General features: G+C 42.3%; 1 protein-coding gene across 1 annotated transcript in view; it reads left to right on the top strand.

Annotated features, from left to right (window-relative positions):
- clybl (citrate lyase beta like) overlaps positions 1-16,514 on the top strand; it is a 30,530-nt gene extending 14,016 nt beyond the window's left edge. Inside the window, exons 3-7 of the mRNA XM_010790661.1 lie at positions 5,659-5,847; positions 10,468-10,569; positions 11,517-11,610; positions 11,701-11,868; positions 16,240-16,514. Of these exons, the coding sequence (XP_010788963.1) occupies positions 5,659-5,847; positions 10,468-10,569; positions 11,517-11,610; positions 11,701-11,868; positions 16,240-16,475 (789 nt within the window). The 3' untranslated portion in view covers positions 16,476-16,514. The remainder of the gene's footprint in view (positions 1-5,658; positions 5,848-10,467; positions 10,570-11,516; positions 11,611-11,700; positions 11,869-16,239) is intronic.
- The last annotated feature ends 1,139 nt before the right edge of the window (positions 16,515-17,653 follow it).

Here is a 17,653-nt window from a genome sequence, read left to right as displayed (position 1 = left end):
CTCAACACCTCTGAGGACCCAGGAGACTCGAGAAACTCCCAGTCAGGCTGCCAAGACTCTCAAACGGGATGCGAGTCGCTCAGCCAGAAAATAGACCCTGTCCCCCGCCTTATCAGAAAAACCTTCAAATCCAAACCTCACTGACTGTCGCTGCATTTGTGTGCCAGGCGTCATGTGTCAGGTATCGATGGGAGACCTCAGGGAGGGAATGATAGGCGAACGAGAGGTCAGGGTGCGTAGGAGAGTGATGACATCGCTGTGATTAGCATTCGTTGCTCAGAAGTGGTGAGAGCTTGTACGGTGTCGGAGCAAATGGAAAGCGGAAGGATTTAAAGGAGTAAAACCACTTCCTCACGTGTATCTTTTTAGATACCACTATAAGTCATAGATTACATTTGAGCTTTTCGTTTCTTTTGAGTATCTTTTTGAAACGCACTCATGCTGCTGATCCAGATACCGTGGGTTAAAGGCGAGGATTGAAGCCGAGTGAGGGATTGGAAAATGCTGAGACATGGAGAACAGAGAGGCCCTCTCTTATTATCCTGTTACACTCTCGTGTTTTCACTGGCAGAGGCAAAGCCCTCAACGCTCTGTGCTACGTGGGCTGCACAACGCAATACTTGAAGAGTAACCCCAGAAGGAGGAGTGATGATGGAGAAGGCGACAAGGAGAGGAAAACATGAAAGGATGGGAGGTGGAGGGAAGGGATGGAGCAGATGTTTGCGCAGGGGAAGAAGAAAGCAAGGCTGTACCTCTTATTTTGCAAAAAAACGAACAGAGTTTAAGTTTTCTGTCTTAATGTCAGGTTTTGTAATTCCTGCTAGCTACATTCTTATACTGCTAAAACAAATAAACACAAAATAGATTTGAAAAAAAGGAACATATCTTTGTTTATATTAAATCAATGATACACTCAACCTTTTTTTTGTTACCAAAAAGAAGCATACCATTTAAGGATTGTCTAACGGTGTGTTGCAGGCCTCTACACAAAGCTTGGCACAGTCTGTTTCTCTCTAGACTCAATACACTGCCATCGGCCATTTGTTGTCATCATTTAATTAGTTGCATTTTCTTTTCACATGTGCCCTCAAGACACATGTTTACTCGTTGTGTTTTCACACCTTCTTTTGCTTATTAGCACCTTGATCACATTAACTGATCATGACACCAAGTTGAGAAAAAATCCCTTCCTTTCAAGGACCCACATTTTAAAGATTCAGTTTGATTTGCAATCAAGAACACTATAGCACATTCATTTAGTGACACTTTTTGTATACATGTGTTAAGTTTTACAGACAAAAAGCATCTAGCAGGGTTCTTACGGTCATTAAAAACCTGGAATAGTCATGGAAATAAAAAATGCTAATTCCAGGCCCTGGAAAAGTTATGGAAAACAATATTTTTCCCAAAGTTTTGGAAAAGTCATGGAAATGTAACTAAAGTTGCATCAAATATAATTTATATTTAATCTAATCGCCGAAATAGTAATACTATAAAGATAATAAATACTGTATGGTATAGTAATGAAACGTAAAATGGTATTTAACTGACGAGGTATTTTGCTGGTGAGAGATTTTAGTTGGTTAGCGTGTAGAAGCTAGTAAGCCTATTTGTTTTAGATAGGCATAACATGTTTCGGATGCAGACCTTATTTTCCTGTTCCATGTTAAAATAAACCATTTTCAGTGGTACCGCTGAGAAAGAGTAATTTTTTCGGTCATGGAAAATTAGGTAAAGGTCCTGGAAAAGTCATTGAAAATCATTGGTGAAAAAGTGTATGAACCCTGATCTAGGTGTAACTTCACTCCTGCTAAAAAATGATGTTATGCTTTTCTTGTTGCGTATTTGTTTCCCAAACCGGCATTTACTGAAGAAAGCTAATAGATAGATATCACGTTAAGCGTAATTATTATGGTGTTGTAAAGTGTTGTGAGGCAAACAGCAAATTGGACAGACTAGGTTGGAGACAGCTGTACTGGGAGTTGCAAATGAGACATAATTGCAAACTAATGCTTAATCACTTATGAACAAAACTCCAAATAATTGTAATTATGCAGAGAATAGATTTATGTAGAAGATACTGAATGATGAGCCGTACCATCATTTTTTCCTTCAAAATGGATACATAGCCTCGGGAATTAATTTCCAGAATAACATTGCAATGCAGCTTGTAATGAACTGTAACCAAAGAGCTATAATGAGATCCTTTCATGGCTAATTAAAGTGAATAAATAGTTAGCTATTCTTCCACCTCAGGCTGTCCGTTTTTACCAAAGAAGACAAGCAGGTTTCACGATGTACAAACCCCTCCTTCTCTTTCCTGCTAGTAATGTCTTGTTGTCTGCCCTGACAGGATAACTGATAACTCGGTGTGCCTCCAACTGACAGAGTGAAGGCCCGAGTCTCCTTTCGCTACGTCTCAGTTATCAACGTAGCCTGAATTAGTCCGTCATCTCACTCCAGCTTTCTGGAGTGTAGCGACGTGCCACTTGTCAAAAACCCATCCGCAATGACTTGAAGCCTGCTAACACGCACACCTTCTGAAAAAGACAGACGAACAAGTGCGTACACACTCACACGTCAGGGAGGCAGACATCACCTGCGATAGTCTGCAGCTCATTTTAAATGGCATCGCAAGTAGCACAGCAGGACGCAAAACGCCAGCTCTCGCAAGGTAGAAAAAAAGCAAATGGAAAACAAGTACACTTATTGTGACTCATGAATTCCCACTCTTTTCACACAAAACCAAACATATACGCTTGGCGAATAAAAGGCACAGCAGTCCACTGTTTGAAGTTTGTGATAAATGGTGCGATCTGCTTACAGTACACATTGATTTTTTTTTTACACTCGCTTATCGCTGTTAATGATCATCATTTATATAGTACCGGTAGTCTATTATGTATTTTGCTGTTTATCAGCCTAGTGATGACAAATCCCCGTACATTTTTTTGAAAAGTCTACTCCACCCCTTCTATGATTCACTTCTCTGTTTTTTTCAATTTTGTATACAGTACAGTAACTGCCATTGCTCTAAGATCCTATTCAAATTGAATGAAGGGACAGGGAGTCTGTCCGGGGGTGAGGTTTGACGTCGCATGGCGGCAGGCCTGGACATCCATGATCTGATGCTGGAAAGGAAGTCCGTCCCGCTGTGGACCGTACACACATGAGTTTAGACGCTTTGGTCTAATGTGTCTACAAGGCTGTAGCCATGCTGTGTCACGTATACACAGCACTCTGTAGGATCCTGGGCTCAGGCTGTGTGTTAAGGAGCTGACCTCGCTCTTTGGAAGGTCAGCCTCTCTGCACTTGAAAAGCTTCTCGTGTGCATCTATGCATTCGACAACCCTGCCTGCCTGGCCAACTGCTCGCCCGCCCGCCTGCCTGCGTGTCAGCTTCTAATGATGAGGATGATGGAGGGAATCAAAGAGGAGACGGAGCTGACGTTGGGGCGAGCGCTCCATGGGACACCAGGTGATTGGGGAGGGAGCTTTGAAGCAACTTGTTGGATGGCTTTCCATTAATGTAAAATATCTCCTTTTCAAAGGGCTTTATTCAAGCTCGGAGTAGCGGAGCCCATAGGGGTCAAGGTGTACGGCGGAATTATATCTCTCTCTTTACAGAGAAAGCAAGATAAAAGAAAGGATAGTTTGCGCAGTGACCTGGCCTTCTCCTGCCTTCCTGGCGACCTTCCCGGCGTCATGGTTTCAGAAATACCGTCGCAAAGGAAGAAAAGTGCAGGAGACAATCCTTGCAATGAGTGGTCTCTGGTTACATTAGGAGTTTTTACATGCAGGCTGCTTGTATCAGGCTGAGTTTGGAGCGGGAGGCTCCAGTCTATTTGATCTATGAATGTTATAAACCATGCTTTTTGATCCTTTCTGGATCGCTATTTATTTAGTTTGGTCAGGGATCAATGCGACTCCTGGCATTATGAGGCAGCCAGCGGTTCTCACAGATCAATTTTCTCCAGTCACCATGAACTAAGGAAGGACAGACAGAATTTAATCTACCAAGTAGCAGGTTTATGAACAGTGAATTATGGCTGCGTAAATCGCTCCATCCGTTTTAAGTTACCACGGTACAGTTACAGGTCGATCTTGGCTCATGAGAGCGACAGTAGGAAAGAGTAACAGAGAGGTTACAGCAAAGATCACAGCCCTCTCATCGTATGCTGTGACAATCCCTCTTGTCTCATTCAATGAGGCTAAAGGCAGACATAGATGACACGCAGCAGTCCATCCCGCTCATGACCCCTATTAAATCCCAGCAAATCTTTGATATGTACTTTGATACTATATTTTATTGATACTGGAGGGGTGTGAGCAATATCAAGAACAGTTCTGCATTCCAGCAGATCAGAGCGAGGGCTGTTTCGTCTCAGAAGCTGTCTCGTGAACTTTGAGGGGTCCCCGTCATCTCATACAACTGAACCTCGGTTGGCTGTGGTCCACTTTACTTTTTACAAGAGATTGTGATGTATGGGCTCTCCATGTTGTATTTGTCTACAGTTTCTCTTTCATGGACACACTTCATTTTATTACTTCAGTTATCTGTCCACTAATGATCACCTTGTTTTTATGTTCAACTCAGATCCGTTTGAAGTAATACAAAAAATGTGCGTCACATTGCATGATGCGACGTTTACCACCAACTTTCAGTGCCGTAATCAAATGACCTCCATTGCATTTCATGAATAAGCATCTCCAAAACGTGGTTTATTCAGTACTTCTGAGAGAATATTTTGGTGGTATAAAGGGGAAAACCGGAAAGAAATCCCAATCTAAGGATCACCACTACATATACACACACACAAGCACTCAAAGGCTCCTTCCTATGATCTGACCTGACAACTCCTAAGCTACCGTTTCCTCATGCTGCTTAACTGGGACCACATTTCTCCCAGAGAGCCTCTCCCCTCTCACTGGCCGGACCTCTCTCCCCATTTCATCCCTCGCTCTCTCCATTCCTGTAGTCCAGCATCTGGTTTGAATATAGCGACGTGTGCTGGTGTGTTACTGATGGAAGCTGGGACTGTAGGTTTCGCTTTGATTCTTCTTTTTTTTCCATCCTCCTCATCTCTCTTCCTGCTCAGCTTATACAATGCTGGCTTTGAGAGAGCAAAGTTGAGTGTGCAGCTTCTGTTTAGGTGATTTGGTGCTTACTGTGTGTATATATAGATGAATAGCAGCCAAGGGAGAGGGCAGGTGGTTATTTGGTGGTGTATTTTTCTATCTTTAATATTCATTTTCATACAATTTATTCCAAAGTGTTGTATGCTTTGTTAATCACCCACTAATGACACCTTATTTGTTTTGGCATTGTGTAGTCTATTTTTATGATTAGGCTTGATGTCCATTATAATCTATGTAGAAACATTTTCTTGGAAGAAATTTGACTTTAATATCATTCTTCAACGATGTATCCAGTACTTGCATCCATGCATTGTTTGTGAATGCTGATAGGAGCTCGGAACAAATGTTTTAAACCTTTTTTTTTGCTCTCGTTTGCCTGTTTCTCCTATATTCTTGGGTAGTCACAAGCTGTCGTATCTTAAAACATTTCACATTAGTGATTCAATAGTGTATTCCAGACCAAATGCATGACGTGAAATAATGAGGCTCTCTGTCTGTGTGTTGTGTTCCTTTGCTGCAGACAGAGGCCAGGGAGACCATCCCCAGGATGTTGGCTGAACTGGACCTGGGCCGGACGGAGAAGTGTGTGAGGGTGAACTCTGTGTCCAGTGGCTTTGCTGAGGCTGACCTGCAGGTCATCCTGCAGGCTGAGGTTCTCCCTCCTGCCATCATGTTGCCTAAAGTGGAAGACACACAGGAAGTGCAGTGGGTAAGTTGGAAGTATTTGCTTGCCTTTGAAGTGCTTCTGTCGTTTTCTAAAGTCAAAGAAGACTTACTGAAGTAACCGGAAAGAGATTTATTTCAAAACCATGTGCAATGGATTCCTAAAAAAGAAAAGAAAAAAGCAACCCAAAGTTGCAATACATGCAAAAACTAAACAGGACTAGAACAAACATGATTTTTCTCTCTTTCTCCTCTGGGTGTCTCTTTAAAAAAACACAGCGGTGCTCTTACGCAAACTCATGGAGTAAGAGGAAACCACGGGAATCTTGAAAGCAATCATAACAAACTTTTCTATTTCCCAGTAAAACTGGGAATCGATCCCTGTGGCAGAACTCGGGGACAGAGTGTTTTTCTTGGCCGCTGCTCAAGTAAAAGATGACATTTCTTCGGATTAGCTTCAAAAGCCTGATAGCTCTCTGAAACATCACAACGGGACCTTCTGCTACTGCTGAACTTTTTAAGGAAACATTTTAAGATAAGATAAGAAGTACTTTGTTGATCCCAATTTGGGAAATGTTTGATTAATATTGTTGTAAAGGGTTTATCCAAATCAAACTTAAGGCTCCAAACGGGTGCCAATCAATTCCATGCTGAAACATGCATTACATTCAGTTATTTATGGACACCTTTGAATATGTTTTGATATTAACTTGAAAGGCTATCTTTCCAGTTGTGTATGAGCAAGAAAACAAACTGATATCTTAAGTTACAAAGTGAGAATGTAAATCTAGTTGCCTTTTGACTTGGTACTTGAAGGTCTCCCGTCACCTCTCTGATCAAAAACTCTTCTAAATGATGGCACACTGATATTATTCCCAATTTTCAGTATTATAAATTGCAATTTGTCCATACTAACTGCGCCTGCGCCCTAGTTAAGAGGTGCTAGTCTGGGCTTGGCCATCCCTCTGGCTTTCTATAAAGGGGCGCTGTACGGATGTCAGGTCCCCAAAGGTCAGGAGACAGTGACATCATTAATGCAGGCTTTTCTGATCAGCTCCATATGGTTCACTTACCACAAGGAACCAGGTTACTGTCAGCCTCCTTCCCTGTGTGTGTGTGAATACAGTTCACAGGTTCAAGAACTTCTTGCTGAATACGGTTGACATTCTTTTCCTCTCTTTTCACACATTTTAATATTGACATGCCGTTTACCTAAGCATTTTTTAAGTGGCTGTTTTCCTCTTTAAATCTTTTATTATGTCAAGAAGAAGAAGAAGAAGAGACATTAAGAATTGTTTAGAAGAGAGAGGTCAAAGGAGGGTGTTTTGTTTGGCTTTTCCCCCAGCTTTACGCCCACACACACACACACACACACACACACACACACACACACACACACACACACACACACACATTTTTAACTAGTGCTTTTAATTAGAACACATCTATTTCCTGCTGCCCTTTTCTTTCTTCCAAGTATAATTGCTGACAGGTGTTCACTAATTCTCTCCCTAAGCTCAGCCGTTCCTCCCTTCACTACTTTTCTTCGCTTAAGTCAATTTTATTCTGCATTCATTTCCTTTTTTTAAAGAAACAACAACAAAAATACATCCACCGTTGGGTATTATTACGCTGAAAATCAGTCAGCCCATTGAGAGCTATAAAGTGATAGAATAATTGCCTGCTTATGTCCTTATTTTTTTCTAAAGCTTTGTCGCAGGAACACTGAGTGTACTGTAAATCTGTTTGCACGCTGGATTTACAGTGTGCTTGTCGGGGTGTTTCTGCATCAGCAGGTGCATGTGTGCTTCTGAAAAAGTCAGTTGCTTTGGAGAGGTCCTTGATTTACTCATGTATGCTCATCTAATCTCTTCTATGTCCCTCAAACTTTCTCTGTGTCTTCTTCACTCAAGCTTCTCTGTGTGTGCATTCTTATGCATGTCTGATTTTCTCCACTCTTGTAAGGCAGCACAGTAAATCCCTTACTTGTTTATTTTTCTCCCTTGTTTCTCTCTATTGATATTAGCACAAGAACCTCCAGACTGATTTGTCGCTAAAAGATGGACTTGCTTGTTTCCCTTTGTGTGGAAACCTTTAGCTCTGCCTTCCTCCTCTCCCCCGGCCCTTGTGTGACTGACAGGCCTTATTGGGGTATAACAGGCGTAACTCCCTCCTTTGTCTGAGGACAATTCTCACACAGATTCGGAGCCATGTGCATTCTTTGCCCACCACACTATTTGGTGTGCACTGGGACCGAAAGAATCGCACCCTGTCCCGCTCCTCCTCCTCTACTCCTCCTCCCGTCCCCTCCCCTCATCCCTTTCTCCGCTTCCCCTCTGTGAAATGAACACTTCAGCAGGCCGGAAACATTTAATCTGGCCCCCTTTTGAAGAAAATTAATTGAAACTTGTCCCACTATAGCTTCCTTTCTCTGGCTCCATCTCTCCCTCCTTCTCTTTTCATGATTGGGTGGTGAAATTGTCAGAGGGCTTGTTTGTAGCGTGGCTTTGAATGGTGATAAGAGGTGTTATTTCTCCTTTTCTCTTTCCCTTACTTTTGCAATTCAGCAGTGAATAACATCTTAAAGGGTCCTAGTTTTGAGAGCCATTGACAGCTAATGGTTTCTGTATGCAGCAGAGGAACAATGAACCGGCGCTATAGTACCTCTTATGCAGTGCAAATCAGGCCCTCAGAGTGTATAATGGCTGAAGAGGAGAATACAGAAGGACAGAAACATGTAATCAGAGAGGCAAGGAGGTTCTTTAGCCAGCGTTGCCGCCGCATTGAGCTGTCATTTGTTTTCCTTCGGCAGAATCCAAACACACGGCTCGGCTCGTCGCGGCCTTGTTGGGGTTTGCGTGGCACAGTGTCGCCGTGGTAATCTCTGTGTGTAATATCAGCCCACAACGGGCCGTATCTATCTAGTTTCCTCTGTCACAGAAATAGGTTTATATCTACACCCTCTTTTCACACTCCCTCTCTGACCCCCCCCACCCCTTCCTGTGTTTGCGAAGGAGGGGGGATATTATGCTAAGCCCCCAGCGTTAGTTTTTATGTTACCATAGCAGCCTTGCTCCCACAGGGTTGTGACCTCAGATGATTACAGTACAAAGCCTATTGGGTCTTGAAAACCTCTTTGAAGATGAAAAGTCTTTGATGGTTTGTATTTATGCAAATCTCTCAGATATGATTTATCCAACAGAGATTGAATAGAGAGATGATTAAAATTGCCCCTATTTTTTGAAATCCTTCAATGGATGTCCTCTCTTTCAGTTTTTCTGGACAGGAGTGGTGAGTGCGAGCACAGGGTTGTTATGCTCCTCATTTAGAAAAATAGCAGTGCTCTACCTGAGGTTATTTGTATCTGTCTTTTTTCCTGGTGTGTCAAAGAGGGAGCGAGAGAAAGGAGAGGAAGGGGGGACATGGAGTTAGACATTTCTACTCTGAGCTTTTGCGCCCTCTCCTTTTCTCTTTTTTTTTTTGACTGGCATTGAAAGGAAATATCTGACGGAGGGGGCTTTTGTGTGTTTCCAGATGATAGATTTTGGAATTTGGGCTACCCCACTGGCAGTCCAGGGCTAGCTGTGAACTGGTCTGTTGGAAAAAAATTGAAATGCTTTGGTCTTCAAAGAATTAAACTTGGTTTTAAAGCCCTACTTAGGTGAGCTTGCATATTAGCAGGAGTTGTGCAGAATAAAGGCCTCAGCAAAGTGTCACATCACACTCTGATTGTTGCTCCAGTCTCCCTGTTCCCTGCCATGGAGGGGGGGGACGCAAAACAGAATAATGTAGGAGTGACACACTCAAAGACATCCCAAATCTTGTTTCTTCTCCCCTTTTCGGTATTCATTTCTTCGTGTGTATGCATGTGCTCGTGCGTGCATGTGTGCATTTACATATGTGCACACTCTCTCAGGGGAACACATGCTGTAGTTCTGCAGAACCTGCGAAAGAAGCTGGAGCAGAAGACTTCAGACGAGGGGGGGAACCCTGGTGATAATGTAAAATATTTCATTTCCCCCGCTTTTGTTGTTGCCCTCCTGTGCTCGCTCTCTTCGCTATTTGAACTCTCATAGATGTGTTTCTGCGTAAGGACTGAAATGGAAACAGTGCAGGTAATAAAGGTGTCAAGATTCATATCAGAAGTGAGTTTTTGCATGTTAAGAGTTCTCTTTCCCCCCCCCTCTGTCTCTTACCCCACAGTGGATTGTGAAAGATGTGTCAAATCATTTATGTATTTTTACTCCTGAGGTTTCTTTTACTACCGGTTTTAAATTCACTCTGACTCGATAGCTCAATATGTAAGTGTTGGTTTCCTGTTTTTCTCATTTATATAACTAATAATGGATCATTAGTCCTACGAGGACTTCAGCTGCACACATTCTACAGAGGAGCACACAAATAGAGACCAGCAGAACATATCATTTCCTTGTAGATCTGTGCATATTAAAAATATCACAAATGGAATCAGGCTTATCATGAAGTGTTTCTATAACAAAGGCTATAGTGAATAGTCAGTATGTGCTCCAGCAAAGCAACATCTAATAAAAGTGACGACTGTACAAAGTAATTAATTCATTTTGATTGTTCGGTTTATTGTTTTCTATTTACAGAAACCCTGGGTGTTGTTAATGAGTCGTGCATGCGATTGTCCCCGTGTGCTTAGTTTGTTGACAGGTTTCAGCACTACTTGAAAGGACGGGCACTGACAGAACCCGTCCGTCTGGTCACCTTTGTGGAAACCGCTGTGGGCCTGCTCAATTTTAAGGTAAATTACAAACAAACCCCCAAAACTGCCTGCGTAAGGCATTTTGCTGTCGGTCCATTGTTCACTTTAGATTAAAGACGGCGTCAGCGAGCACACTCCACGTGTCCAAAATGAAAGGGTTTCAAAGCTTTCGGACAGTCTCTCAAAATGAGGCTTTTTTCTGTTTCCCTTTTCTCTGTCTGTATGCCTGCGTCTCTCTCTACCCCTCTCCAGACACACTGATTTTTAATTAGAGCTGTTTGAATATCATGATAGTGGAAAAGTTCTTAATGATATTTTGGCAGGCATCAAAGCGCTTCCTGTTATAGTACGGCACGACCTTCAGCTACATGGGGAAAAGGGCATGGGTTTTGAGAGTTTGGTTTATTTGTCTTTTAGTTCTCTACTCTGTTTCTGTGACTGTCTGTGGTTGTCAGTTTGTGTGTGTGTGTGTGTGTTTTGATGGCAGGGGGTGCCTCTCTGTGCTTTCTTGAGGACACCCTGTATCTTTGCCCAGACTGAACCCCAGGTTACAGACATGAAAAAAAGAAATCACTGTGGCACAGCTAGTGGTGAAATTAATTTGGAGGCTAACAAAAGCCAGGAGACGCATTCTTATTGTTTCACGCTCCTCACCACAGACAATCACATTCCACATTCTTCCCCCGTATTCGGTAATAATTGTTGCCTGAAGTCGTGCCTTAGAAATGGGGCTTATAATAGTTAGACATGTTCAGTAGTCTTAGGTCTTAATAAAAATAGCCACACAAAAGCTTTCCCTTACTATCATCCTGTAATTAAACATTTCTCAAAGAGAATTAAGTGTGATGACTTTTTCTGCCTGCAAAGAAAATTCCGAAATCCAGATTATCTAAACTTTTACATTATCAATAGGTCCAACTTTTTAATTCCTCTATCAATCTGTGACACTTGAGTGAGCCTGTTATAAATTAATACATTCTTTCCAGGCGGTTTGTGAGGAAGTCCGTCGACTTGCTCCGAAGGCCGGCCTCCACCATGACGGTGTGGTGTTTGGCTCTGATGACTTCTGTGCCAGCATAGGTAGTCATTACACCTCCTGCTTAACTTTCTGCTTGCTGTCTTGTACTTGTCTCTGTTACTTTTTTAATTACCCTTTCAACCACCCTTCAGGTGCCACACGGACCAAGGATGCCAGGGAGCTCCTTTACGCCAGGCAGAAGGTGGTCGTGACCACCAAAGCGTTTGGGCTGCAGGCTATCGACCTGGTCTACATCGACTACAAAGATGTGGAGGGGCTGAGGCGACAGGCCAGGGAGGGCGCTCTCATGGGCTTTACAGGTAAAGCTCCTGCTAAATGGGTCTCTAATCTGCCCATGTCCCATTAAATAAGGTCACCTCAAGTCATGATCACAACATCTTTGGCCATCCCAGAAATGGCTGTTTTCTGCACATCATTCAGCAGTTGCCCTTTATTTTTATTCTTCACTTCTCCCTGTGGCTGCAAGCCCCCAGGAAGTGCGCCGGACTCTGAGGAAAATATTAGTTGTGGCCAAACGGCGGTACTACACTTCCGTATCAGTCGCTGGGCCCGGAAAGACTTTTTCCCATTGACTAACATTGGGAAAGAGACGTCTGTAAATCGTTGGATAATTTTTTTTAAACTAAATAAACTACCCAGTATGAACATTTGTATATTATTAAAAACATTCGGTCCTCAAGTTGTAAAATGTGCTAATAACGTTATTCTGAGAGTTATTTTCACACACACACGGAACTAACCACAGGGACCCACGTCCATAGTGACCTGTCAAGTACTACATGTATGTAGTACCTCTTTACCCATGGATGCACAATAAGAACGGATTATATGATTATATGAATACTTTCGTGACGTTTCGCGCTCTCAAAAGTTGGGCCATTTTGTCTTCATGCGCCAATGAGCAACTCTCATAGGAATTAACGAGGCCCCGCCTCCCACGCTGTATCCAGTCCTTATTATACATCCATGTGTTCCTGCATAACGGACTGTCCTCAACTTCCTGTTGCCAGCAACATTCAGACAATCCCACATGTTATATCCGTTCCTCCTTGCCTCTTTAACCAGGTCTTTCTCTTTCTTTGTTCCAAGTGAGAATAGGATGTATATGTTATTTGAGTTAAAATGGAGTGGAAGGTTGCAGACCATCTGGCTTTTCATTTGAAATCCATATACATTTATGATTCATTGTAATGAATGAACGTCTCAAAATGTCCATTGTGGCAGTGGTTTAAGAACTGGCTGCTTGTCTTTTTTTAAGCACCTCAGGTGCTGCTAAAGTGAATTGTGAACGACACAGCTGTCCTTAAATGCTTTTCTGACATTTATTTTGTGCCACTATGATTGGTTTTGTGTGTGTGCACTTGGGTGCTTACCTGCTTATGTGCAAATATGCATGTGTGTGTGCTAAAGTATAAAGGGAGTTAAAGTAGTGGTAGGGTCTACTTTAACAGCGCTCTCGGTGAGTCTGTAGCCAGGCAACGCTTGCAAAATGTGTGTGTGTGTGTGCCCCGCGGACTGCGTGTAACAGACCACAGAAGGCTGGACAGCCTGTTCCAAAGTGGATATTCCAGTCATTCTTCCTCTGCCGCAGCACATTTATATATTCTGATATTTTGATCCTTTGCAGACTGATTATTTTAACATATGATATACTTCCTACTGTGATTTGTTTCCACATAAGAAATGAGGGCGTGGGTGAATCTCATTATATATTGTTTTATTTTTCTATGTTATGTTTAGGTTGTTATTCTTTGAATGTGAGATCATTGAACGAAGCAATTAGCCAGCATTCATTCAGGAATTAAATGGAGAAAAAGAAGCACTTAACACTTTTTGGGCTCTGAATAATTGTGAATGGTGAGCACTCCATGTTGCCCTGGCCTAGAGACATGTTACCTACACTTCACTTCACCAAATTGTGTGTGTGTGTGTGTGTGTGTGTGTGTGTGTGTGTGTGTGTGTGTGTGTGTGTGTGTGTGTGTGTGTGTGTGTGTGTGTGTGTGTGTTCCTGTCGATGATATTATACACCTTGCTACTAAACAGTTAAACATTCATCTTTTTCCAGGTTAATTAAATATTTATATTTATTTACACACTACTGTTAGTCGCATGTTATGTTGAGGGGTTTCTTAAACCTATGCACATCTGTTTAAATCATTTGCCTTTTTGAATCAAATGGGTTTGTTTTTTTCTGAAGAAAAAAAATATTTTTGAGATGGTAGCAGCCGGTTGATGAAATAAATGGTCCGATTTGATATGGAACCGAACCATCAAAGCACTGGATTAGTGGTTTACAAGCCATGGGCACTCTGTATAATCTTAGTTAGTAGCTATTACTGGCCCGAGTGTGCTTAAGCAATAATACGGTGCAGCCAAAAGCGTCTACCTGTGCAGTAATTGACCTTGGCACTACCTAAGCTGCATCCAGCACCCATTAGCACTGAGCACAGAACACACTGGTGAGACACACACATCTAGACTTCTTACCAGTACATGGGACATGCAAGGCAAAATCCAGCAAAAACCTTGACCAAGTAAATCTGTTTGGGAGGAAGGTCATTCATTTTTAGGTATAAAAGAGTGCAGTATCTTTACTTAATAAGCACCTTGTTTTATGTGCTTTATACTACATGTCGCTGCTTAGACTGAATGATCCTTCCAAAAGTGTTTGCCTCACTGACATAGAAATCGGTTCCACAAAGCTCTCTGCTTTCAGGGAAGGCATTTCACTTCCATCCCCGGGACCCTGCCCATCATTCGCCTGAGAGCACTTTGCTAAATGGCAATCCTCCAATGAGATGCCAGCACCACATGGCAGGCCAGGATTGGCTGGAGGGCATGAGTGATGCATTTTTAGGAGAACCAATGGGTTGTAACTGAGGGCACCTGAGTCACCCTGTCTGTTTCCTCTTCACTCTGTCATTCTCCTGTTGTCCTACACAGGCAGGCACACAACAGACAGACATACCCTCAAAGAGACACACTCTTTAAATATATTTAAACCAGCCAATTTCAGTGTGCAAACATGTTCCTTTCTCCAAAACAGAAGTAAAACAGGTGGCTCCTCTGGCCTAAATCCTCACAATAATACAATATCTGTATAATATCCAAACTACAATTGATATTTTAGTACTGCAGAGGCACGGGCAGGCACAAATAAATATACACAAGATTGCACGCACACACTCACACACACACTCCTACAGATCTCCAGCGTGGCCCTGGGGAGTCCTCAGGGCTGTTAGTCCAACCGAAAATGTGCAGTTAGTGTCTCCGCCTCACACAAACAAACACGCAGGCATTCATGAATTCGCAATGACTGGCTAACAGGTGCCAAGTGTCACAATTTATGCTGTGCATGATTCCCTCGAAGATATCTATTTGTCATAAGTTGCAAGTCAATGAATTGTGTTCTCTCATTAGTAATTGTTCAAGCCTTTAACTACAGTGTGCTCATTGTGTTGGTGCTCTGTGTGTTTTTTGGAGGTTAACTGGGGTGAGCGGAGCTGGATGCAGGGTGTGGGTTCTCTCCTCCCCTTTCCTCTTCTGTCTTATCCTCCTCTCCCCTTCTCATTTCTCCTGGGCAACATTTTTTCGTGCGTGCAGCCCGCCTGCTCGGCCACCTTGAAGGATTTGTTGTCAGCGACAGAGCTAAGCCCTAAAGTGTCGAGTTCCTGCTGGCTGCCGCTGAGCCGTCGTTCTCACCAGACGTTTCATAACCTTAACTTATCACTACAAGTTTGATCTGCAAATGTACACGGGATTATGTCTGCGGCGTTAGCCCACATTTAACTGAGACGGAGCGCCGGGGCATGGGAGGGGGTGGGGGATTGTCTCAGACAGAGCCTTAACTCCATGTTAGGCTCGTGTTTCAGTTGGATATAAGATGCCATTTCTGAAAGGTATGAAAACCACTAAGGTTCTGAAATTGTATAAAATGTTATCATGGGAAAATACATGCATTTCTTTTATTTTTACCAGTTAATAGAAAGTATTTGAATGAAGATGCTTGAAAACATTTGTTTAACATGTTTGAATATGGTTATAAATATAATATTTGGTCTAAACGTATTTTTCTTAATTTTGTTTTATTTTATTGGCATTTTTTTAAGAGTTGCTGTGTATGTTTTTACTTGGGCTCTGTGTGTTATATTGTCAGCAGTATTCCCTCTTTCACATGCTGAAGTCTAAGGACAGTCAGACAGAAGGCCTGCGACCAGAAGTGATGATGCACAGCCTCCTCTGGTCCCGTGCTGACCATCTGACTCACCTCAGTGTTGCCATAGGATACACGGACACATAAACATCCACACACAATTTAGTCTTCTGTATTTCCTGTTTCTCTTGTCTCATTGCTTTTCTCTGTTGTGGTTTCTCCCTCTTGTGAACAGTGCCGGCTGCAATCCCTCATCAATCTCAGGGATTTCTTTTTCCATTCATGCAGCTGTTTGCTCAACAGTTTTCATAATAACATATCTTGCTTGTTATAATCAGGGAGTGTAATTGGCACAAACTGGTTTATTGAAAGCTCTGTGCCAACACGTAAAAACATTGTTTTTTAGCACAAATGTCTCTTTGATTCGAAGCCTAGCCTGCTGTTACCATTTGCATATTTCACTTACACTCTCTCTCTCTCTCCCTCTCTCTCTGTGTGTGTGTTTCCTGTGCAGGTAAGCAGGTTATCCACCCGGGGCAGATCCAAGCTGTGCAGGAGGAGTTCTCCCCCAGTCTGGAGAGGGTCCAGTGGGCCAAAGAGCTTATTGCTGCTTTTGACCAACACCAAAAGGAGGGAAAGGTAATGTTACTATTCTCTTCCCAAAGTGATTATTTTACATTTAAAAATAAATTGCCAGCTATGGATGGTTATTTCTTAGATAATTCAAAAATGTGTTATCTATCAATATAACTTGATAGATTGGGCAAAAGCAATATGAATAGATGACACAAAAAAACACTACCCATTGCTCTTTAAACTTTAATCGTTTTTTTAGCATTTATCCTGATTGTTAAAATGTTTTCAGTAAGTTAACTTGGGCAACAACCTCATTAAAATGTGATTTCAGATTTCTTTCTTTCTTCCAAAATCAATTCAAACAAACAATGACCGCACAAAACAACTTTATTTATTCCAAATCCTTTCATCCTTTAAAAGGGGAGATATGTCCTATTAACCAGGGGATATTGCTATATGAGACTTTCTGTAATGTATGTGTCCTGCGTGACTCATTATCTGGGACTCTTCAGATGAGCGGGGAGTTTTTCTGCTCTGAGACTCGGACTGATCCTTTTGTGTTCCCTCTTGCACACCTCTGTAGTTCCAGAGAATACATACTGTACACCCCTGGGTGACTCTCAGAGATGCATAGGNGCCCTTTTCGAACTAACACACTGTAACCCATGAAATGGACTCTTTGTTTGTAGTGTGGAAAACAAAAGTTTAGCTATCTCTTTTGTGTGTATATTCTTAAGAGATAGCTAAACTTTTGTTTTCCACACTACAAACAAAGAGTCCATTTCATGGGTTACAGTGTGTTAGTTCGAAAAGGGCCAAAGGTTTACAGATGGTTGATGTAATGATGAATCTAGTGTGTGATAATGTTTTACTTTCTGTAACAGCTGACGTCAAATCTAATCACGTGTTAGTAGATGAAACATTCCGAAACATAAACACAGGCGGCACCACTATGTGGAAAGTGACAACGAAAGAGCAGGACCCTACTCAGCCCTATTTCTCCATTAAGGGTGTGGTGTGGGTGGTGTTGGACATTGACCCGTGCCCCTTCCTTCCCTACTGGGAGGACCATGGAAACTCAATGTCATACGTGTCAACTTGTTTGCCACCTACGAAATCCAGGACCATACTGTATTTAAGCCTCCAATATGTTGTGGCTTTTAGAAGATTTGTTACTACAGATTATACAACAGATGCATGTATACATGTTCAGTCTCATTTACACAAGTAATCCTACCTTTTTAAGCTCCATAAGTAAAGCCATCACAAAAACCTTGCACTTTGTCAAAGACAGGTTTCTCAAGAAGGTACATTCATGTTTCATGTGTATATTGTTCCCACTAGGCCTATAA

The sequence above is a fragment of the Notothenia coriiceps genome, unplaced genomic scaffold (genome assembly GCF_000735185.1).
Source record: "Notothenia coriiceps isolate Sejong01 unplaced genomic scaffold, NC01 NC01_scaffold00034474, whole genome shotgun sequence".
In the NCBI taxonomy this organism is placed as follows: Eukaryota; Metazoa; Chordata; class Actinopteri; order Perciformes; family Nototheniidae; genus Notothenia; species Notothenia coriiceps.
Note: the sequence above shows the minus strand (reverse complement) of the source record. Positions and strands in the feature narration are given on the sequence as shown.